This window comes from Pseudophryne corroboree, chromosome 7 (genome assembly GCF_028390025.1).
Source record: "Pseudophryne corroboree isolate aPseCor3 chromosome 7, aPseCor3.hap2, whole genome shotgun sequence".
NCBI lineage: Eukaryota > Metazoa > Chordata > Amphibia > Anura > Myobatrachidae > Pseudophryne > Pseudophryne corroboree.
Genome location: NC_086450.1, coordinates 512,715,658 through 512,739,541, shown reverse-complemented (window position 1 = coordinate 512,739,541; position 23,884 = coordinate 512,715,658). Strand labels below are relative to the sequence as shown.

The 23,884-nt window shown below is 52.4% G+C and overlaps 1 protein-coding gene across 1 annotated transcript in view; it reads right to left on the bottom strand.

The window, feature by feature from the left end:
• Positions 1-23,884, bottom strand: part of LOC134945906 (integrin alpha-M-like) — a 163,832-nt gene that overhangs the window by 19,794 nt on the left and 120,154 nt on the right. Inside the window, exons 13-20 of the mRNA XM_063935463.1 lie at positions 9,877-10,004; positions 7,618-7,772; positions 6,568-6,713; positions 6,382-6,486; positions 5,222-5,295; positions 4,871-5,012; positions 4,696-4,791; positions 4,072-4,151 (exon numbers count right to left, since the gene is read on the bottom strand). Of these exons, the coding sequence (XP_063791533.1) occupies positions 4,072-4,151; positions 4,696-4,791; positions 4,871-5,012; positions 5,222-5,295; positions 6,382-6,486; positions 6,568-6,713; positions 7,618-7,772; positions 9,877-10,004 (926 nt within the window). The remainder of the gene's footprint in view (positions 1-4,071; positions 4,152-4,695; positions 4,792-4,870; positions 5,013-5,221; positions 5,296-6,381; positions 6,487-6,567; positions 6,714-7,617; positions 7,773-9,876; positions 10,005-23,884) is intronic.

Sequence of the window (23,884 nt, the reverse complement as noted above, 5' to 3'; positions counted from 1 at the left end):
CTTTTCTCGGCTGAATGGGGACTAAGGAGAGCCTTTCTCGGCTGAATGTGGAATAAGGAGAGCTTTTCTTTGCTGAATGAGGAATAAGGAGAACTTTTCTCGGCAGAATAAGGAGAGCTTTTCTCAGCTGAAAGAGGAATAAGGAGAGCTTTTCTCATCTGATTGCGGAATAAGGGAGAGCTTTTCTCGGCTAAATGCGGAATAAGGGAGAGCTTTTCTCGGCTAAATGGGGAATAAGGAGAGCTTTTCTCGGCTGAATGGGGACTAAGGAGAGCCTTTCTCGGCTGAATGCGGAATAAGGAGAGCTTTTCTTTGCTGAATGAGGAATAAGGAGAACTTTTCTCGGCAGAATAAGGAGAGCTTTTCTCAGCTGAAAGAGGAATAAGGAGAGCTTTTCTCAGCTGATTGCGGAATAAGGAAAGCTTTTCCCAGCTGATTGTGGAATAAGGAGAGCTTTTCTCAGATGAATGCGGAATAAGGAAAGCTTTTCCCAGCTGAATGCTGAATAAGGAGAGCTTTTCTCAGCTGAATGGGGAATAAGGAGAACTTTTCTCGGCTGCATGCGGAATAAGGAGAGCTTTTCTCGGCTGCATGCAGAATAAGAAGAGCTTTTCTCAACTGTGCGGAATAAGGAGAGCTTTTCTCTGCTGAATGGGAAATGAGAGCTTTTCTCTGCTGAATGGGAAATGAGAGCTTTTCTCCGCTGGATGCGGAATAAGGAGAGCTTTTCTCTGCTGAATGGGAAATAAGGAGAGCTTTTCTCAGCGGAATAAAGAGAGCTTTTCTCGGCTGAATGGGGAATAAGGAGAGCTTTTCTCGGCTGAATGCGGAATAAGGAGAGCTTTTCTCGGCTGAATGCGGAATAAGGAGAGCTTTTCTCGGCTGAATGTGGAATAAGGAGAGCTTTTCTCGGCTGAATGCGGAATAAGGAGAGCTTTTCTCGGCTGAATGTGGAATAAGGAGAGCTTTTCTCAGCTGATTGCGGAATAAGGGAGAGCTTTTCTCGGCTAAATGCGGAATAAGGGAGAGCTTTTCTCGGTTGAATGGGGAATAAGGGAGAGCTTTTCATGGCTGAATGGGGAATAAGGAGAGCTTTTCTCTGCTGAATGGGCAATAAGGAGAGCTTTTCTCAGCTGAATGTGGAATAAGGAGAGCTTTTTCTCAGCTGAATGGGCAATAAGGAGAGCTTTTCTCAGCTGAATGCGGAATAAGGAGAGCTTTTTCTCAGCTGAATGGGGAATAAGGAGAGCTTTTCTCTGCTGAATGGGGAATAAGGAGAGCTTTTCTCGGCTGAATGGGGACTAAGGAGAGCCTTTCTCGGCTGAATGCGGAATAAGGAGAGCTTTTCTTTGCTGAATGAGGAATAAGGAGAACTTTTCTCGGCAGAATAAGGAGAGCTTTTCTCAGCTGAAAGAGGAATAAGGAGAGCTTTTCTCAGCTGATTGCGGAATAAGGAAAGCTTTTCCCAGCTGATTGCGAAATATGGGAGAGCTTTTCTCTGCTAAAGGGAGAGCTTTTCTCGGTTGAATGGGGAATAAGGGAGAGCTTTTCTCGGCTGAATGGGGAATAAGGAGAGCTTTTCTCTGCTGAATGGGGAATAAGGAGAGCTTTTCTCAGCTGAATGTGGAATAAGGAGAGCTTTTCTCAGATGAATGCGGAATAAGGAAAGCTTTTCCCAGCTGAATGCTGAATAAGGAGAGCTTTTCTCAGCTGAATGGGGAATAAGGAGAACTTTTCTCGGCTGCATGCGGAATAAGGAGAGCTTTTCTCGGCTGCATGCAGAATAAGAAGAGCTTTTCTCAACTGTGCGGAATAAGGAGAGCTTTTCTCTGCTGAATGGGAAATGAGAGCTTTTCTCTGCTGAATGGGAAATGAGAGCTTTTCTCCGCTGGATGCGGAATAAGGAGAGCTTTTCTCTGCTGAATGGGAAATAAGGAGAGCTTTTCTCAGCGGAATAAGGAGAGCTTTTCTCGGCTGAATGGGGAATAAGGAGAGCTTTTCTCGGCTGAATGCGGAATAAGGAGAGCTTTTCTCGGCTGAATGCGGAATAAGGAGAGCTTTTCTCGGCTGAATGTGGAATAAGGAGAGCTTTTCTCGGCTGAATGCGGAATAAGGAGAGCTTTTCTCGGCTGAATGTGGAATAAGGAGAGCTTTTCTCGGCTGAATGGGGAATAGGGAGAGCTTTTCTCGGCTGAATGCGGAATAAGGAGAGCTTTTCTCGTCTGAATGTGGAATAAGGAGAGCTTTTCTCGGGCTGAATGGGGAATAAGGAGAGCTTTTCTCTGCTGAATCGGGAATAAGGAGAGCTTTTCTCGGCTGAATGCGGAATAAGGAGAGCTTTTCTCGGCTGAATGGGGAATACAGAAAGCTTTTCTCTGCTGAATTGGGAATAAGGAGAGAGCTTTTCTCGGCTGAATGGGGAATAAGGAAAGCTTTTCTCTGCTGAATTGGGAATAAGGATAGCTTTTCTCGGCTGAATGGGGAATAAGGAGAGCTTTTCTCCGCTGAATGGGGAATAAGGAGAGCTCTTATCTGCCTAATGGGGAATAAGGAGAGCTTTTCTCCACTGAATGGGGAATAAGGAGAGCTCTTATCTGCCTAATGGGGAATAAGGAGAGCTCTTCTCTGCCTAATGGGGAATAAGGAGAGCTTTTCTCTGCCGAATGGGGAATAAGGAGATCTTTTCTCGGCTGAATGGGGAATAAGAAGAGCTTTTCTCAACTGAATGGGGAATAAGGAGAGCTCTTCTCTGCCTAATGGGGAATAGGGAGAGCTTTTCTCTGCTGAATGCGGAATAAAGAGAGCTTTTCTCTGCCGAATGGTGAATAAGGAGAGCTTTTCTTGGCTGAATGCGGAATAAGGAGAGCTTTTCTCGGCTGAATGGGGAATAAGGAGAGCTTTTCTCGGCTGAATGCGGAATAAGGAGAGCTTTTCTCGGCTGAATGCAGAATAAGTAGAGCTTTTGTCTGCTGAATGCGGAATAGGGAGAGCTGTACAAAGTGAAATGTTTCCTGAAATGTTCCATGTCAGACTCCAGCCCAATCATGCAGTAGGATACATGGACCTTTGTTCCCCCAGATCTTGTCATATACAAATACAGGGTCTCATGCAGAGTGGCACATAAGTGAGTTTTGTTACATAAAATGTGCATTTTTGGACTCTGTACACACATAAAATACCCGTATGCTTCTATCTGCACTCTGCTATAAGTAGTCATTGGTGTTATCTAATTAATCATTGGGTGCCTTCGTTGGTCATCTCAGTGCTTGAGAAGAAACCTAGCAAGCAGCGGACCTTTGGTGACCTCCCACGCTCCACACAGGAGGGTGACATACGGCCCTACCCCATGGGTTGAATTCATTTGTCACCTAATAATTACATCATTAATGAATTAGCAGGTAATTTTTTTTCTTTAATTTCTATTTTTCTGCCAAAAATAAAGATAGCCCAATAAATAAACTATTGCACTAAATGATATACTGTCATGCATGTATCGCTTAATGTGACCCCGCATTAAATGTCCTTGTCTGAAAATGTATGTGAACCTCTAGGGCCAGTAACCGGTGTGACTCCCCGTGTAGCCACGGGCCGCAGAGACCGAACGTTTATAGTAACTGTTGGTGTATCCAGCAGAGGGAACTGCAGGAATTTGGGCCCATTTCTCCTTACAGACCTCTCATGGATGCTGGACTTCCCTGTATGAAGACTCAACTTCATGTCCTGCTGTAACACCTCTCCTGGTCTATGTGACCATAAATTATTTGATTTTGTCCTGGACTACCAACCCATGGCACCCCTGCATTTGGCCCGTGCCACCAGTATTAGAACCATTGACTTGAAAAACTGAATCCATTTGTGTTCACATTTATGCAGAAATTGAGAAAATTCCAAAGGTTTCAACACCGTATTTACTCATAGGCGAAGGCTGAGCATTTATACTAACGCCTCTCTACCAGCTCTGTACACCTGGGACTGTGCCTGGAAATGAGATGAACCAGTATCTTGTGGTTCCAGAGAGTCCATCCTGCCTGACATACAGTTTGTGTGTGTCGCACAGCAGTGGTTGGTTACCTGGTCACGTTGGCGGTCATCGTTAGAGTGTCCCCCAGTTCAGCCGTCACTGCCACGTGAAAACCGACCATGAAGGTCACCTGAGGGAGACCCCAGAAGGTGAGTGTTAGCTGGGAGTTTGAGTGGAGAAGTCGTCTGTGGGCCTGATGCCGAGTCACACTCAGGCTCCGTATGCGCAGCACATATCTGGGCTATTCTCAGTAAGGCTGATCTCAGCCGCCGCTGTCTACACGTGAAATGGGGGTTTCTGAGTCATTGCAAGGTCATGCCTGTTTCAGATCCCCAGCAGCCAGCATGCTGCAGGTGTAAGAGGCATTACTAGTGGTGACGGCAGTGGCTGCTGGCCACATACGGAGGTTTGTATGACTTAGGATCAGGCCCCGGGTGTACGGGTTGTAGAGACAAGGAATGGAGGACTCCACCCACAGTGTGTCAGCAGTGTCATATATTGCACATTAGTGTAACATCATATGATTCATGCAACCTGTAACACGCCAGCGATGAAAGTCTCTGGAATATGCAGGGTTTATATCAGTCTACGGCTGTCTCTTTAATGTAATCACACCTGTCTCTTACAGGCCTGATCGCACTCACCAGCAGTCTCTATGTGCGCTCTCTCCTTACCGTAGTGTTGGGTCTCAGTAGCGGGTTGTTCACTCCGCAGATCACAACTCTCTGACTCTCCAGAGTTGAGCATGAAACGGTCCCTCGCTTGTTACTCTACGAGACAGACACATAAACCAAGATTTACCCTCATCCTATCCAAGGAGAGTACCCCAACAAGACAGCACCCCAGTACCTCCACAAGGGTCACCCTCCGATAAGACAGGCCCGAGGGGAAGGGGATGAGGACACGGGTGTTATATGAATCAGCCCCTCCATTCCTCACAGAGACCGTTACATTGACATCCAGAGAAGTCCCGACCACCAGCTGTGAGAGACTGTCAGGGAGACAAAACAGATTGCTACTAAATGTGTTCCATGATCAGCTGGAGAGAAAAGCGACTGTCACTAATACCAGGAAAGAAATAGCTAGAGCAGGAAGCAACGCGCTCAGAGAGACAGACATTGTATGGGACTTAAGGCTGTCTATGAGGGTAGGAGCTTAGAGGACCCCACGACCCTGTGAGAGAGCAGCTCCCTTCCTTACCCAGCAAATGTTACGTTCACACTCAGATCATCCACACACGTCTCATCTCCTCCACAATTCTTCTCAAATGTAATCTGTAAAGAGATAACTTACATCACCAAGTGCTACAGAAATCAGTTTGTGGGGGGAGATCTGTGTGAAGGGTGGGGGAGATCTGTTTGTGGGGGGAAAGCTGTGTGTGTGTGTGTGTGTGTGTGTGTGTGTGTGTGTGTGTGATCTGTGTGTGGGGGGAGATCGGTTTGTGTGAGGAGATTGAACTAGTGAGCTAAGTCTAATAGCAGAAAGAGAAAGGAAGCCATTTTGTGAGAAAAGTTAATATTAGAGCTGACTAAAAGTGCACCTGGGACTTGGTTACAAATACTACTGAGTGCTGAAGATAACTGTGCTACTAAAAAGAAGAACTGTATTGTTCTCTGGAATCAAGAAAGACCAGCTTTAGATGGCAGTTCTGTTACATTTGCCTAATGTGGATTACAAGTACATTCATGTTATAGGACAATGACCACTTTGCAAGACAGTTCTCCAAACAGAGAACTTTGTGATCACAAGTAAATGACTGATCAGTCTGGGGTTCTGCTAGTCTGCTGAGTAATTATCTGTGTTGCTATTTCTTTATTTGTGTGTCATTGAGACGGTTAGTAACTGAGAAAGCGTATTTTGGCTAAGTATAGCCAAAGAGGTGCTGCAGCAGTTAGGAAGCCTATTCAAGTGCTAAAGATAGTTAGAGATATTATGTACTTACCACAATATTGCTAACTTTTGTGTTTGTCATATTTCATCTCTGCGGACTGTCATTTATATGCTAATTATTATTTTTTCTATTGTGACCTCACTGGACTCACGTCCTCTTACAGCCCCTGTAATAAATCTACTTGACTATTTCGTTTATTGAGATTGTCATTGTACTGTGTGTATGGGCCTAGCCTCTCTGCTACAGCCTGAAGTGGGTACAGCTTGTGTCGGAAGGGAGGCCTGCTGGAGCTTCCATCTCAGCTGTAAGGTACCATCTAAGCCTTTCTTATCTATGCCCGCAACAACACCCTGGGCACCATATCTATACTGTACAGTACCGTATGTATTCTTATACACATTTATACGTGGCCACGAGTCCCTATCTTGTCTAGGGCCCTTTGGAGTCCTAATCCGCCCCTGCTTTGTACCTCTTTAGAGTAGTTGGTTTGCGAGTTCTCCGTCAGTACAACATTTCCACCTATGGAGAAGTTTAGAGCGACCCGTAGCGGGTAGAGAGCGTCGGTCACACACTCCTGAGATACAGAGAGAGAAGACGCGGGGTTAGTGACATCATCCTGCCCGGGGGGGCTTAGTACAGAGAGGACGCTGCTCACCAGTAGGTGGATGGAGAGATTGTGGCACTTGTCATCATTGGTAAGGTTTGCGTCAATAGAGCGGCCAGCATTTTGGAATAAGGCCCGTGTGTTTTTCCGCCCGGCATCTAGCAGCAAGGTGTATATCAGCTGACCGACGTACCCGCCTGATAAAACAAAAGAATTGCCATACTTATATATACATCGGTGTAATGTCTGCTATTTATTACGCTCTCGCCGCGTTTGCTTTGCAGCAGATAAAAGCTCTCACTTTCATGTCCAGTAACAGCGACCACCATGTATTCCGTACGTACACATAAATACAGTCTGATGGTAATATAATATATAGCTGCTATGGCCTCTGCACATTGGAGGAGAACTTACCTAAAAGTCCTCTTCCGTCGCATGGGCGTGATAAAGCCATTTCACTGTGGATATGATGACGATGTTATTAAGCCCCTCCCCTTCCATGTAAAACGCAGCATACATTCTTACAGAAAAGGAGATAGAGTAATTCCACCCTGGATTTCCCAGACTCTGAAGTCCCATCATTCAGTCCATGTGACCCCTGAGAAGTTACTCTCTGATGGTCATGTGTAATCACCAGAGGCCACCCCCGCGCTGCAGAGATCGGTGTGACATCGAGACGCGAGGCAATATTGGTTTCACTACACTCATTCCCCCTATGATGTGGTTATTGTCTCTCTATCACCTGCGATCACCAGACAGTGTCACCTCGCACCGCAGAATTACTTATAGTAGAGCTGGCGGAGGGGCGAGGGCTTGTACTGTGCACAATCTCCCCCATCCTGGCACCTACACACTCAGGGGCACCCTCGTTTGCCAGAGGAGAGTCCCCTATGATGTGGATCATTAAAACTTTAATGTACCTTTGGATCTAGCTAATTTCTCTATTCTAGAACAGTATTTCTGTATAGTCGGGTGTGAGGTAGTAACAAGTGGCCACATTTTCATTGCTGGAGTTCTGTGACATGATACGGACATGGTGTTAAATCGTCTGTACCATGTAAATGTGCTGTGTATGTCCCCGGCCTCTGTGTCATCACTCACCTGATATTCCTTTGTTTTTCACGCGTCTGGCGAAGCAGATAGTCATTGTGGTCACAGCGTCTTCCCTATGAAGGTCTGCGCATTCATATGAATGAAGGGGAATCTCACTTGGGTCAAAACTCATGGAAACTGAGACTTCCAAGACTGGACGCGACCTGAGGGCCAGGGACATAAGAAGGAGGACAGAGAAGCTAGTGAGGGCCAGCATAATAGAAGTGAGGTCAGATAAGGTAGTGAGGGCCAGGGATATAGGAGAGAGGTCAGATAAGATAGTGACGGCCAGGGATATCGGAGGGAGGACAGATAAGGTAGTGAGGGCCAGGGATATAGGAGGGAGGTCAGAGAAGGTAGTGAGGGCCAGGAATAGGAAGAAGGTCAGATAAGGTAGTGATGGCCAGGGACATATAAGTGAGATCAGAGAAGTTAGTGAGGGCCAGGAATATAGAAGAGAGGTCAGATAAGGTAGTGAGGGCCAGGGATATCGGAGAGAGGTCAGATAAGGTAGTGAGGGTCAGGATCATAGGAGGGAGGTCAGATAAGGTAGTGAGGGCCAGGGATATCGGAGGGCGGTCAGATAAGGTAGCGAGGGCCAGGATCATAGGAGAGGTCAGATAAGGTAGTGAGGGCCAGGATCATAGAAGTGAGGTCAGATAAGGTAGTGAGGGCCAGGGATACAGAAGTGAGGTCAGATAAGGTAGTGAGGGCCAGGGATATAGGAGAGAAGTCAAATAAGGTAGTGAGGGCCAGGGACATAGGAGGGAGGTCAGATAGAGTATTGAGGGCCAGCGTCATAGAAAGGAGGACAGATAATTTAGTGAGGGCCAGGTCATAGGAGGGAGGTCAGATAGGTTAGTGAGAACCAGGGTCCTAGGTGGAAGGTCAGATAGGGTAGTGAGGGCCAGGTCATAGGAGGGAGGTCAGATAGGGTAGTGAGGGCCAGGTCATAGGAGGGAGGTCAGATAGGGTAGTGAGGGCCAGGTCATAGGAGGGAGGTCAGATAGGTTAGTGAGGGTCAGGTACATAGAAGGGAACTCAGATAGGGTATTGAGGCTACAGTCATAGGAGGTAACTTATCAATAATAACTCATTTAAATCTGTAAGGAGCACAAAAATATGTAAGAAAAAGGCAGGGAGGTCATATAGTATAGTATGGATCAGATACATTTTAGGCAGGTTACATAGAGTAGCAAGAGTCAGAGACAATGGAGGTAAATACATAGTGTAATAGGGATCAGAGACATCTGTGAGAGGTGACGCAGAGTTAGGCATAGGCTGTAGTTAGGGTAAGAGCTGGGCTACGGTTAGGCATGGGCTGTAGTTAGGGTAAGAGCTGGGCTACGGTTAGGCATGGGCTGTAGTAGGGTAAGAGCTAGGCTACGGTTAGGCATGGGCTGTAGTTAGGGTAAGAGCTGGGCTACGGTTAGGTATGGGCTGTAGTAGGGTAAGAGCTAGGCTACGGTTAGGCATGGGCTGTAGTTAGGGTAAGAGCTAGGCTACGGTTAGGCATGGGCTGTAGTTAGGGTAAGAGCTAGGCTACAGTTAGCCATGGGCTGTAGTTAGGGTAAGAGCTGGGCTACGGTTAGGTATGGGCTGTAGTTTGGGTAAGAGCTAGGCTACGGTCTAGCATGGGCTGTAGTTAGGATTATAGTTAGGTTGCGGTTAGGTATGGGCTGTAGTTAGGGTAAGAGCTAGGCTACGGTTGGGTATAGGCTTTAGTTAGGGTAAGAGCTAGACTACGGTTAGGCGTACGCTGTAGTAACTGTAAAAGCTAGGCAACGGTTAGGCATGGGCTGTAGTTAGGGTTATAGTTAGGTTGCGGTTAGGTATGGGCTGTAGTTAGGGTAAGAGCTAGGCTACGGTTGGGCATAGGCTTTAGTTGGGGTAAGAGCTAGACTACGGTTAGGCGTACGCTGTAGTAAGGGTAAGAGCTAGGCAACAGTTAGGTATGGGCTGTAGTTGGGGTAAGAGCTAGGCTACGGTTGGGCATAGTCTTTAGTTAGGGTAAGAGCTAGACTACGGTTAAGTGTACGCTGTAGTAAGGGTAAAAGCTAGGCAACAGTTAGGCATGGGCTGTAGTTAGGGTAAGAGCTAGACTATATTTAGGTATGGGCTGTAGTTGGGGTAAGTGCTAGGCTACGGTTAGGTTTAGGATGTAGTTAGGGTAAGAGTTAGGCTACGATTAGGCATAGGCTGTAGTTAGGATTACAGGTTGCGGTTAGGCATGGGCTGTAATTAGGGTAAGAGCTAGGCTACAGTTACCTCAGTAAAAGAACTTGTCCTTCACCCCCCACAGCCAGGTAAGTAAGGTTGTCCTGTTTGTTTAAATTTCCAGTTACTGATCTTCCGAAGTACATAATATTATCACTGAGCTGCCGGCCAACAATGCGCTGAGGGAGAAACAGAGAGGTCAGTGAGACAACCCTACTCAAATATTCTGTATACAATTGTACAGTATATACTGGGGATGGGCACCATGTAAGGGAGAGTAGAGGAGTAGTGTGCTCACATTCATAGCGAGCTTCCTCAGGGACATCAGTATCACTCACACTCAGGGCGAGCTTCCTCAGGGACCTCAGTATCACTCACGCTCAGGGCGAGCTTGCTCAGAGACCTCAGTACCACTCACGCTCAGGGCAAGCTTCCTCAGGGACCTCAGTATCACTTACACCCAGGGTGAGCTTCCTCGGGGACCTCAGTACTACTCACGCTCAGGGCGAGCCTCCTCAGGGACCTCAGTATCACTCCCGCTCAGGGCGAGCTTCCTCAGGGACATCAGTATCACTCACGCTCTGGGCGAGTTTCCTCAGGGACCTCAGTATCACTCACGCTCAGGGCGAGCTTCCTCAGGTACCTCAGTATCACTCCCGCTCAGGGCGAGCTTCCTCGGGGACATCAGTATCACTCATGCTCAGGGCGAGCTTCCTCAGTGACATCAGTATCATTCACGCTTAGGGCGAGCTTCCTCAGGGACATCAGTATCACTCACGCTCAGGGCGAGCTTCCTCAGGGACCTCAGTATCACTCCCGCTCAGGGCGAGCTTCCTCAGGGACATCAGTATCATTCACGCTCAGGGGGAGCTTCCTCAGGGACCTCAGTATCACTCACAGTCAGGGCGAGCTTCCTCAGGGACATCAGTATCACTCACGCTCAGGGTGAGTTTCCTCAGGGACCTTAGTACCACTCATCCTCAGGGCGAGCTTCCTCAGGGACCTCAGTACCACTCACGCTCAGGGTGAGCTTCTTCAGGGACCTCAGTATCACTCCCGCTCAGGGCGAGCTTCCTCAGTGACATCAGTATCATTCACGCTCAGGGAGAGCTTCCTCAGGGACCTCAGTATCACTCCCGCTCAGGGCGAGATTCCTCAGGGACCTCAGTATCACTCCCGCTCAGGGCGAGCTTCCTCAGGGACCTCAGTATCACTCACGCTCAGGGTGAGCTTCTTCAGGGACCTCAGTATCACTCACGCTAAGGGTGAGCTTCCTCATGGACCTCAGTACCACTCACGCTCAGGACGAGCTTCCTCAGGGACCTCAGTATCACTCACACTCAGGGTGAGCTTCCTCAGGGACATCGGTATCACTCACGCTCAGGGCGAGCTTCCTCAGTGACCTCAGTATCATTCACGCTCAGGGCAAGCTTCCTCGGGGACATCGGTATCACTCCCGCTCAGGGCGAGCTTCCTCAGGGACCTCAGTATCACTCCCGCTCAGGGCGAGCTTCCTCAGGGACATCAGTATCACTCACGCTCAGGGCGAGCTTCCTCAGGGACATCAGTATCACTCACGCTCAGGGCGAGTTTCCTCAGGGACATCACTATCACTCACGCTCAGGGCGAGCTTCCTCAGGGACCTCAGTATCATTCCCGCTCAGGGCAAGCTTCCTCAGGGACATCAGTATCACTCACACTCAGGGCGAGCTTCCTCAGGGACCTCAGTATCACTCACAGTCAGGGCGAGCTTCCTCAGGGACATCAGTATCACTCACGCTCAGGGTGAGTTTCCTCAGGGACCTTAGTACCACTCATCCTCAGGGCGAGCTTCCTCAGGGACCTCAGTACCACTCACGCTCAGGGTGAGCTTCTTCAGGGACCTCAGTATCACTCCCGCTCAGGGCGAGCTTCCTCAGGGACATCAGTATCATTCACGCTCAGGGGGAGCTTCCTCAGGGACCTCAGTATCACTCCCGCTCAGGGCGAGCTTCCTCAGGGACCTCAGTATCACTCCCGCTCAGGGCTAGCTTCCTCAGGGACCTCAGTATCACTCACGCTCAGGGCGGGTTTCCTCAGGGACCTCAGTATCACTCACACTCAGTGTGAGCTTCCTCGGGGACATCGGTATCACTCCCTCTCAGGGCGAGCTTCCTCAGGGACATCAGTATCACTCACGCTCAGGGCGAGCTTCCTCAGTGACATCAGTATCATTCACGCTTAGGGCGAGCTTCCTCAGGGACATCAGTATCACTCACACTCAGGGCGAGCTTCCTCAGGGACCTCAGTATCACTCACACTCAGGGCGAGGTACGTCAGGGACCTCAGTATCACTCACACTCAGGGTGAGCTTCCTCAGGGACATCAGTATCACTTACACTCAGGGTGATCTTCCTCAGGGACCTCAGTATCACTCACGCTCAGGGCGAACTTCCTCAAGGACATCAGTATCACTCACGCTCAGGGGGGCTTCCTCAGGGACCTCAGTATCACTCCCACTCAGGGCAAGCTTCCTCAGGGACCTCAGTATCACTCACGCTCAGGGTGAGCTTCCTCAGGGACCTCAGTATCACTTCCGCTCAGGGCAAGCTTCCTCAGGGACATCAGTATCACTCCCGCTCAGGGCGAGCTTCCTCAGGGACCTCAGTATCACTCCCGCTCAGGGCGAGCTTCCTCAGGGACCTCAGTATCACTCCCACTTAAGGCGAGCTTCCTCAGAAACATCAGTATCACTCACGCTCAGGGAGAGCTTCATCAGGGACCTCAGTATCACTCCCACTCAGGTTGAGCTTCCTCAGGGACATCAGTATCACTCACGCTCAGGGCGAGCTTCCTCAGGGACCTCAGTATCACTCCCATTCAGGGTGATCTTCCTCAGGGACCTCAGTATCAGTCCCACTCAGGGCGAGCTTCCTCAGGGACCTCAGTATCACTCCCACTCAGGGTGATCTTCCTCAGGGACCTCAGTATCATTCCCACTCAGGGCGAGCTTCCTCAGGGACCTCAGTATCACTGACAGTCAGGGCGAGCTTCCTCAGGGACATCAGTATCACTCACGCTCAGGGTGAGTTTCCTCAGGGACCTCGGTACCACTCATCCTCAGAGCGAGCTTCCTCAGGGACCTCAGTACCACTCACGCTCAGGGTGAGCTTCTTCAGGGACCTCAGTATCACTCCCGCTCAGGGCGAGCTTCCTCAGGGACATCAGTATCATTCACGCTCAGGGGGAGCTTCCTCAGGGACCTCAGTATCACTCCCACTCAGGGCGAGCTTCCTCAGGGACCTCAGTATCACTCCCGCTCAGGGCGGGTTTCCTCAGGGACCTCAGTATCACTCACACTCAGTGTGAGCTTCCTCAGGGACCTCAGTATCACTCACGCTCAGGGCGAGCTTCCTCGGGGACCTCAGTATCACTCCCGCTCAGGGTGATCTTCCTCAGGGACCTCAGTATCACTCAAGCACAGGGCAAGCTTCCTCAGGGACCTCCGTATCACTCACGCTCAGGGCGAGCTTCCTCAGGGACCTCAGTATCACTCACGCTCAGGGCGAGCTTCCTCAGGGATCCCAGTATCACTCACGCTCAGGGAGAGCTTCCTCAGGGACATCAGTATCACTCATGCTCAGGGCGAGCTTCCTCAGGTACCTCCATATCACTCCCGCTCAGGGCGAGCTACCTCAGGGACTTCAGTATCACTCCCACTCAGGGCGAGCTTCCACAGGGACCTCAGTATCACTCCCACTCAGGGTGATCTTCCTCAGGGACCGCAGTATCACTCACGCTCAGGGCAAACTTCCTCAAGGACATCAGTATCACTCACGCTCAGGGGGGCTTCCTCAGGGACCTCAGTATCACTCACGCTCAGGGCAAGCTTCCTCAGGGACCTCAGTATCACTCACGCTCAGGGTGAGCTTCCTCAGGGACCTCAGTATCACTTCCGCTCAGGGCAAGCTTCCTCAGGGACATCAGTATCACTCACGCTCAGGGCGAGCTTCCTCAGGGACCTCAGTATCACTCCCGCTCAGGGCGAGCTTCCTCAGGGACCTCAGTATCACTCCCACTTAAGGCGAGCTTCCTCAGAAACATCAGTATCACTCACGCTCAGGGAGAGCTTCCTCAGGGACCTCAGTATCACTCCCACTCAGGTTGAGCTTCCTCAGGGACCTCAGTATCACTCCCACTCAGGGCGAGCTTCCTCAGGAACCTCAGTATCACTCCCATTCAGGGTGATCTTCCTCAGGGACCTCAGTATCACTCCCACTCAGGGCGAGCTTCCTCAGGGACCTCAGTATCACTCCAACTCAGGGCGAGCTTCCTCAGGGACCTCAGTATAACTCCCACTCAGGGTGATCTTCCTCAGGGACCTCAGTATCACTCACGCTCAGGGCGAGCTTCCTCAAGGACATCAGTATCACTCACGCTCAGGGGGGCTTCCTCAGAGACCTCAGTATCACTCACGCTCAGGTCGAGCTTCCTCAGGGACCTCAGTATCACTCACGCTCAGGGCAAGCTTGCTCACAGACGTCAGTATCACTCACGCTCAGGGACGAGCTTCCTCAGGGACATCAGTATCACTCATGCTCACGGCGAGTTTCCTTAGGGACCTCAGTATCACTCACACTCAGGGTGAGCTTCCTCAGGGACCTCAGTATTACTCACACTCAGAACGAGCTTCCTCGGGGACCTCAGTATCACTCACGCTCAGGGTGATCTTCCTCAGGGACCTCAGTATCACTCACGCTCAGGGCGAGCTTCCTCAGGGACATTAGTATCACTCACACTCAGGGTGAACTTCCTCACGGACCTCAGTATCACTCACACTCAGGGCGAGCTTCCTCAAGGACATCAGTATCACTCACGCTCAGGGGGGCTTCCTCAGGGACCTCAGTATCACTCACGCTCAGGGTGAGCTTCCTCAGGGACATCAGTATCACTCCCACTCAGGTTGAGCTTCCTCAGGGACCTCAGTATCACTCCCACTCAGGGTGAGCTTCCTCAGGGACCTCAGTATCACTCCCACTCAGGGTGAGCTTCCTCAGGGACCTCAGTATCACTCACGCTCAGGGCGAGCTTCCTCAAGGACAGCAGTATCACTCACGCTCAGGGGGGCTTCCTCAGGGACCTCAGTATCACTCACACTCAGGGCGAGCTTCCTCATGGACCTCAGTATCACTCACACTCAGGGTGAGGTACGTCAGGGACCTCAGTATCACTCACACTCAGGGTGAGCTTCCTCAGGGACATCAGTATCACTCCCACTCAGGGTGATCTTCCTCAGGAACCTCAGTATCACTCACGCTCAGGGCGAACTTCCTCAAGGACATCAGTATCACTCACGCTCAGGGGGGCTTCCTCAGGGACCTCAGTATCACTCACGCTCAGGGCAAGCTTCCTCAGGGACCTCAGTATCACTCACGCTCAGGGTGAGCTTCCTCAGGGACCTCAGTATCACTTCCGCTCAGGGCAAGCTTCCTCAGGGACATCAGTATCACTCACGCTCAGGGCGAGCTTCCTCAGGGACCTCAGTATCACTCCCGCTCAGGGCGAGCTTCCTCAGGGTCCTCAGTATCACTCCCACTTAAGGCGAGCTTCCTCAGGAACATCTGTATCACTCACGCTCAGGGCGAGCTTCCTCAGGGACCTCAGTATCACTCCCATTCAGGGTGATCTTCCTCAGGGACCTCAGTATCACTCCCACTCAGGGCGAGCGTCCTCAGGGACCTCAGTATCACTCCCATTCAGGGTGATCTTCCTCAGGGACCTCAGTATCACTCCCACTCAGGGCGAGCTTCCTCAGGGACCTCAGTATCACTCCCACTCAGGGTGATCTTCCTCAGGGACCTCAGTATCACTCCAACTCAGGGCGAGCTTCCTCAGGGACCTCAGTATAACTCCCACTCAGGGTGATCTTCCTCAGGGACCTCAGTATCACTCACGCTCAGGGCGAGCTTCCTCAAGGACATCAGTATCACTCACGCTCAGGGGGGCTTCCTCAGAGACCTCAGTATCACTCACGCTCAGGTCGAGCTTCCTCAGGGACCTCAGTATCACTCACGCTCAGGGCAAGCTTGCTCACAGACGTCAGTATCACTCACGCTCAGGGACGAGCTTCCTCAGGGACATCAGTATCACTCACGCTCACGGCGAGTTTCCTTAGGGACCTCAGTATCACTCACACTCAGGGTGAGCTTCCTCAGGGACCTCAGTATCACTCACGCTCAGGGCGAGCTTCCTCAGGGACATCAGTATCACTCACACTCAGGGTGAACTTCCTCACGGACCTCAGTATCACTCACGCTCAGGGCGAGCTTCCTCAAGGACATCAGTATCACTCACGCTCAGGGGGGCTTCCTCAGGGACCTCAGTATCACTCACGCTCAGGGTGAGCTTCCTCAGGGACATCAGTATCACTCCCACTCAGGTTGAGCTTCCTCAGGGACCTCAGTATCACTCCCACTCAGGGTGAGCTTCCTCAGGGACCTCAGTATCACTCCCACTCAGGGTGAGCTTCCTCAGGGACCTCAGTATCACTCACGCTCAGGGCGAGCTTCCTCAAGGACAGCAGTATCACTCACGCTCAGGGGGGCTTCCTCAGGGACCTCAGTATCACTCACGCTCAGGGCGAGCTTCCTCAGGGACCTCAGTATCACTCACACTCAGGGTGAGGTACGTCAGGGACATCAGTATCACTCCCACTCAGGGTGAGCTTCCTCAGGGACCTCAGTATCACTCACGCTCAGGGCGAGCTTCCTCAAGGACAGCAGTATCACTCACGCTCAGGGGGGCTTCCTCAGGGACCTCAGTATCACTCACGCTCAGGGTGAGCTTCCTCAGGGACCTCAGTATCACTTCCGCTCAGGGCAAGCTTCCTCAGGGACATCAGTATCACTCACGCTCAGGGCGAGCTTCCTCAGGGACCTCAGTATCACTCCCGCTCCCTCAGGGACCTCAGTATCACTCCCACTTAAGGCGAGCTTCCTCAGGAACATCAGTATCACTCACGCTCAGGGCGAGCTTCCTCAGGGACCTCAGTATCACTCACGCTCAGGGCAAGCTTCCTCACAGACGTCAGTATCACTCACGTTCAGGGACGAGCTTCCTCAGGGACATCAGTATCACTCACGCTCACGGCGAGTTTCCTTAGGGACCTCAGTATCACTCACACTCAGGGTGAGCTTCCTCAGGGACCTCAGTATTACTCACGCTCAGAACGAGCTTCCTCGGGGACCTTAGTATCACTCACGCTCAGGGTGATCTTCATCAGAGACCTCAGTATCACTCACGCTCAGGGCGAGCTTCCTCAGGGACATCAGTATCACTCACACTCAGGGTGAACTTCCTCACGGACCTCAGTATCACTCACGCTCAGGGCGAGCTTCCTCAAGGACATCAGTATCACTCACGCTCAGGTGGGCTTCCTCAGGGACCTCAGTATCACTCACGCTTAGGGTGAGCTTCCTCAGGGACATCAGTATCACTCCCACTCAGGTTGAGCTTCCTCAGGGACCTCAGTATCACTCCCACTCAGGGTGAGCTTCCTCAGGGACCTCAGTATCACTCCCACTCAGGGTGAGCTTCCTCAGGGACCTCAGTATCACTCACGCTCAGGGCGAGCTTCCTCAGGGACATCAGTATCACTTACACTCAGCGTGATCTTCCTCAGGAACCTCAGTATCACTCACGCTCAGGGCGAACTTCCTCAGGGACATCAGTATCACTCACGCTCAGGGGGGCTTCCTCAGGGACCTCAGTATCACTCACGCTCAGGGTGAGCTTCCTCAGGGACCTCAGTGTCACTTCCGCTCAGGGCAAGCTTCCTCAGGGACATCAGTATCACTCACGCTCAGGGCGAGCTTCCTCAGGGACCTCAGTATCACTCCCGCTCAAGGCGAACTTCCTCAGGGACCTCAGTATCACTCCCACTTAAGGCGAGCTTCCTCAGGAACATCAGTATCACTCACGCTCAGGGAGAGCTTCCTCAGGGACCTCAGTATCACTCCCACTCAGGTTGAGCTTCCTCAGGGACCTCAGTATCACTCCCACTCAGGGCGAGCTTCCTCAGGGATCTCAGTATCACTCCCACTCAGGGCGAGCTTCCTCAGGGACATCAGCATCACTCACACTCAGGGTGAACTTCCTCACGGACCTCAGTATCACTCACGCTCAGGGCAAGCTTCCTCAAGGACATCAGTATCACTCACGCTCAGGGGGGCTTTCTCAGGGACCTCAGTATCACTCACGCTCAGGGTGAGCTTCCTCAGGAACTTCAGTATCACTCCCACTCAGGTTGAGCTTCCTCAGGGACCTCAGTATCACTCCCACTCAGGGTGAGCTTCCTCAGGGACCTCAGTATCACTTCCACTCAGAGTGAGCTTCCTCAGGGACCTCAGTATCACTCACGCTCAGGGCGAGCTTCCTGAAGGACAGCAGTATCACTCACGCTCAGGGGGGCTTCCTCAGGGACCTCAGTATCACTCACACTCAGGGCCAGCTTCCTCAGGGACCTCAGTATCACTCACACTCAGGGCGAGGTACGTCAGGGACCTCAGTATCACTCACACTCAGGGTGAGCTTTCTCAGGGACATCAGTATCACTTACACTCAGAGTGATCTTCCTCAGGAACCTCAGTATCACTCACGCTCAGGGCGAACTTCCTCAAGGACATCAGTATCACTCACGCTCAGGGGGGCTTCCTCAGGGACCTCAGTATCACTTACGCTCAGGGCAAGCTTCCTCAGGGACCTCAGTATCACTCACGCTCAGGGTGAGCTTCCTCAGGGACCTCAGTATCACTTCCGCTCAGGGCAAGCTTCCTCAGGGACATCCGTATCACTCACGCTCAGGGCGAGCTTCCTCAGGGACCTCAGTGTCACTCCCGCTCAGGGCGAGCTTCCTCAGGGACCTCAGTATCACTCCCACGTAAGGCGAGCTTCCTCAGGAACATCAGTATCACTCACGCTCAGGGAGAGCTTCCTCAGGGACCTCAGGATCATTCCCACTCAGGTTGAGCTTCCTCAGGGACCTCAGTATCACTCCCACTCAGGGCGAGCTTCCTCAGGGACATAAGTATCACTTACACTCAGGGTGATCTTCCTCAGGGACCTCAGTATCACTCACGCTCAGGGCGAGCTTCCTCAAAGACATCGGTATCACTCACGCTCAGGGGGGCTTCCTCAGGGACCTCAGTATCACTCACGCTCAAGGAGAGCTTCCCCAGGGACCTCAGTATCACTCCCACTCAGGGCGATCTTCCTCAGGGACCTCAGTATCACTCCCACTCAGGGTGAGCTTCCTCAGGGACCTCAGGATCACTCACGCCCAGGGCGAGCTTCCTCAAGGACATCAGTATCACTCACGCTCAGGGGGGCTTCCTCAGAGACCTCAGTATCACTCACACTCAGGTCGAGCTTCCTCAGGGACCCCAGTATCACTCACGCTCAGGGCGAGCTTCCTCAGGGACATCAGTATCACTCACGCTCAGGGCGAGTTTCCTCAGGGACCTTAGTATCACTCACACTTAGGGCGAGCTTCCTCAGGGACCTCAGTATCACTCACACTCAGAACGAGCTTCCTCAGGGACCTCAGTATCACTCACGCTCAGGGTGAACTTCCTCAGGGACATCAGTATCACTCACGCTCAGGGCGAGCTTCCTCAGGGACATCAGTATCACTCACGCTCAGGGGGGCTTCCTCAGGGACCTCCGTATTACTCCCGCTCAGGGTGAGCTTCCTCAGGGATCCCAGTATCACTCACGCTCAGGGCGAGCTTCCTCAGGGACATCAGTATCACTCACGCTCAGGGTGAGCTTCCTCAGGGACCTCAGTATCACTCACACTCAGGGCGAGCTTCCTCAGGGACCTCAGTATCACTCACACTCAGGGCGAGGTATCTCAGGGACCTCCGTATCACTCAAACTCAGGGCGAGCTTCCTCAGGGACATCAGTATCACTTACATTCAGGGTGATCTTCCTCAGGGACCTCAGTATCACTCACGCTCAGGGCGAGCTTCCTCAAGGACATCAGTATCACTCACGCTCAGGGGGGCTTCCTCAAAGACCTCAGTATCACTCACGCTCAGGTCGAGCTTCCTCAGGGACCTCAGTATCACTCACGCTCAGGACGAGCTTCCTCACAGACCTCAGTATCACTCACGCTCAGGGCGAGCTTCCTCAGGGACATCAGTATCACTCACGCTCAGGGCGAGTTTCCTCAGGGACCTCAGTATCACTCACACTCAGGGTGACCTTCCTCAGGGACCTCAGTATCACTCACGCTCAGGACGAGCTTCCTCAGGGACCTCAGTATCACTCACGCTCAGGGTGATCTTCCTCAGGGACATCAGTATCACTCACGCTCAGGGCGAGCTTCCTCAGGGACATCAGTATCACTCACGCTCAGGGGGGCTTCCTCAGGGACCTCCGTATCACTCCCGCTCAGGGCGAGCTTCCTCAGGGATCCCAGTATCACTCACGCTCAGGGCGAGCTACCTCAGGGACATCAGTATCACTCACGCTCAGGGTGAGCTTCCTCAGGGACCTCAGTATCACTCACACTCAGGGCGAGGTACCTCAGGGACCTCAGTATCACTCAAACTCAGGGCGAGCTTCCTCAGGGACATCAGTATCACTTACATTTAGGGAGATCTTCCTCAGGGACCTCAGTATCACTCACGCTCAGGGCGAGCTTCCTCAAGGACATCAGTATCACTCACGCTCAGGGGGGCTTCCTCAGGGAACTCTGTATCACTCACGCTCAAGGAGAGCTTCCTCAGGGACCTCAGTATCATGCTCAGGACGAGCTTCCTCAGGGACCTCAGTATCACTCCCGCTCAGGGCGATCTTCCTCAGGGACCTCAGTATCACTCCCACTCAGGGTGAGCTTCCTCAGGGACCTCAGGATCACTCACGCCCAGGGCGAGCTTCCTCAAGGACATCAGTATCACTCACGCTCAGGGGGGCTTCCTCAGAGACCTCAGTATCACTCACACTCAGGTCGAGCTTCCTCAGGGACCCCAGTATCACTCACGCTCAGGGCGAGCTTCCTCAGGGACATCAGTATCACTCACGCTCAGGGCGAGTTTCCTCAGGGACCTTAGTATCACTCACACTTAGGGCGAGCTTCCTCAGGGACCTCAGTATCACTCACACTCAGAACGAGCTTCCTCAGGGACCTCAGTATCACTCACGCTCAGGGTGAACTTCCTCAGGGACATCAGTATCACTCACGCTCAGGGCGAGCTTCCTCAGGGACATCAGTATCACTCACGCTCAGGGGGGCTTCCTCAGGGACCTCCGTATTACTCCCGCTCAGGGTGAGCTTCCTCAGGGATCCCAGTATCACTCACGCTCAGGGCGAGCTTCCTCAGGGACATCAGTATCACTCACGCTCAGGGTGAGCTTCCTCAGGGACCTCAGTATCACTCACACTCAGGGCGAGCTTCCTCAGGGACCTCAGTATCACTCACACTCAGGGCGAGGTATCTCAGGGACCTCCGTATCACTCAAACTCAGGGCGAGCTTCCTCAGGGACATCAGTATCACTTACATTCAGGGTGATCTTCCTCAGGGACCTCAGTATCACTCACGCTCAGGGCGAGCTTCCTCAAGGACATCAGTATCACTCACGCTCAGGGGGGCTTCCTCAAAGACCTCAGTATCACTCACGCTCAGGTCGAGCTTCCTCAGGGACCTCAGTATCACTCACGCTCAGGACGAGCTTCCTCACAGACCTCAGTATCACTCACGCTCAGGGCGAGCTTCCTCAGGGACATCAGTATCACTCACGCTCAGGGCGAGTTTCCTCAGGGACCTCAGTATCACTCACACTCAGGGTGACCTTCCTCAGGGACCTCAGTATCACTCACGCTCAGGACGAGCTTCCTCAGGGACCTCAGTATCACTCACGCTCAGGGTGATCTTCCTCAGGGACATCAGTATCACTCACGCTCAGGGCGAGCTTCCTCAGGGACATCAGTATCACTCACGCTCAGGGGGGCTTCCTCAGGGACCTCCGTATCACTCCCGCTCAGGGCGAGCTTCCTCAGGGATCCCAGTATCACTCACGCTCAGGGCGAGCTACCTCAGGGACATCAGTATCACTCACGCTCAGGGTGAGCTTCCTCAGGGACCTCAGTATCACTCACACTCAGGGCGAGGTACCTCAGGGACCTCAGTATCACTCAAACTCAGGGCGAGCTTCCTCAGGGACATCAGTATCACTTACATTTAGGGAGATCTTCCTCAGGGACCTCAGTATCACTCACGCTCAGGGCGAGCTTCCTCAAGGACATCAGTATCACTCACGCTCAGGGGGGCTTCCTCAGGGAACTCTGTATCACTCACGCTCAAGGAGAGCTTCCTCAGGGACCTCAGTATCATGCTCAGGACGAGCTTCCTCAGGGACCTCAGTATCACTCCCGCTCAGGGCGAGCTTCCTCAGGGACCTCAGTATCACTGCCACTCAGGTTGAGCTTCCTCAGGGACCTCAGTATCACTCCCACTCAGGGTGAGCTTCCTCAGGGACCTCAGTATCACTCCCACTCAGGGTGATCTTCCTCAGGGACCTCAGTATCACTCACGCTCAGGGGGGCTTCCTCAGGGACCTCAGTATCACTCACGCTCAGGGCGAGCTTCCTCACGGACCTCAGTATCACTCACGCTCAGGGCGAGCTTCCTCAGGGACATCAGTATGTTCCGAGTTGATCGCTCGCTAGCTGCTTTTAGCAACAGTGCACACGCTAGGCCGCCGCCCTCTGGGAGTGTATCTTAGCATAGCAGAATAGCGAACGAAAAGATCAGAGAACGGCGACTAAATATTTCCCTGCAGTTTCTGAGTAGCTCCAGACCTACTCCTATCTTGCGATCACTGCAGACAGTTTAGTTCCTGATTTGACGTCACGTACACGTCCTGCGTTTGGCCAGCCACTCCCCCGTTTCTCCAGGCACGCCTGTGTTTTTTAGCACACTCCCGGAAAACGCTCAGTTACCTCCCAGAAACGCCCCTTTCCTTTCAAGCATTCACCGATCAGCAGTGCGACTGAAAAGCGCCGCTAGACCTTGTGTAAAACTGCATAGTTTTGACTAAAACTACTTTGCGCGTGCGCACTGCGGACCATGCGCATGCGCAGAAATGCTGATTTTTGCTTGATCACTATATAGCGAAAATCTGCAACGAGCGAACAACTCGGAATGACCACCCATACAGGAGCGGATCTTGGTGCGGGCAAGCAGTGCCTTTGCCCGGGGCGCTGCGGCCTGGGGGCGCGGCCGCAGGCACCGCCGCCTGCCCGCACCCCGCTCCACGGCTGCAGCAGACGCCGTGGGCTGTGTGGGCGTCCGCTGCAGCCGGCTCCAGGCACAGACACTAGAGGTCGTTATTGACCTCTAGTGTCTGTGCAGCGCTATGGGAGAGACGTCATGACGTCTCTCCCATAGAGAGGAGCCGGCGGCCAGACGGAGCAGCAGCAGCAGCAGCAGGGGGAAAGTAAAGAGGGGGCACAACTACTGGGGGCAAATAAAGAGGAGGCACAAATACTGGGGGCAAATAAAGAGGGGGCACAACTACTGGGGGCAAATAAAGAGGAGGCACAAATACTGGGGGCAAATAAAGAGGAGGCACAAATACTGGGGGCAAATAAAGAGGGGGCACAACTACTGGGGGCAAATAAACAGGGGGCATATCTACAGGGGCAAATCAACTGGGGGGCACAGCTACTGGGAGCATAACTGGCCATGCCCCTCCCCTATGAGGCCACACACCCCCTCCCGCACACTGTTTTGCCACCGTGGGGGGGCGCCAGTGGAAACTCTCGCACTGGGCGCCACAAGGGGTAGAACCGGCCCTGCACCCATATACGCAGCTCTTATACATCGATGTCAGCACAAAACTGGGATGGTTTGTTTGTTCTATTCTGTCAGAATAATGCAGACTTGCCGACTTTTGGGCTGCTCTCTCCGGGAGAGAGCAGCCAGTTGGCTCAGCAGGGCAGGCGGGCAGTGAGGTGACGTGCAGAGGGGGGCGGGCCAGAGGTGGAACGAGGCGGGTCAGAGGCGGAATGGGGG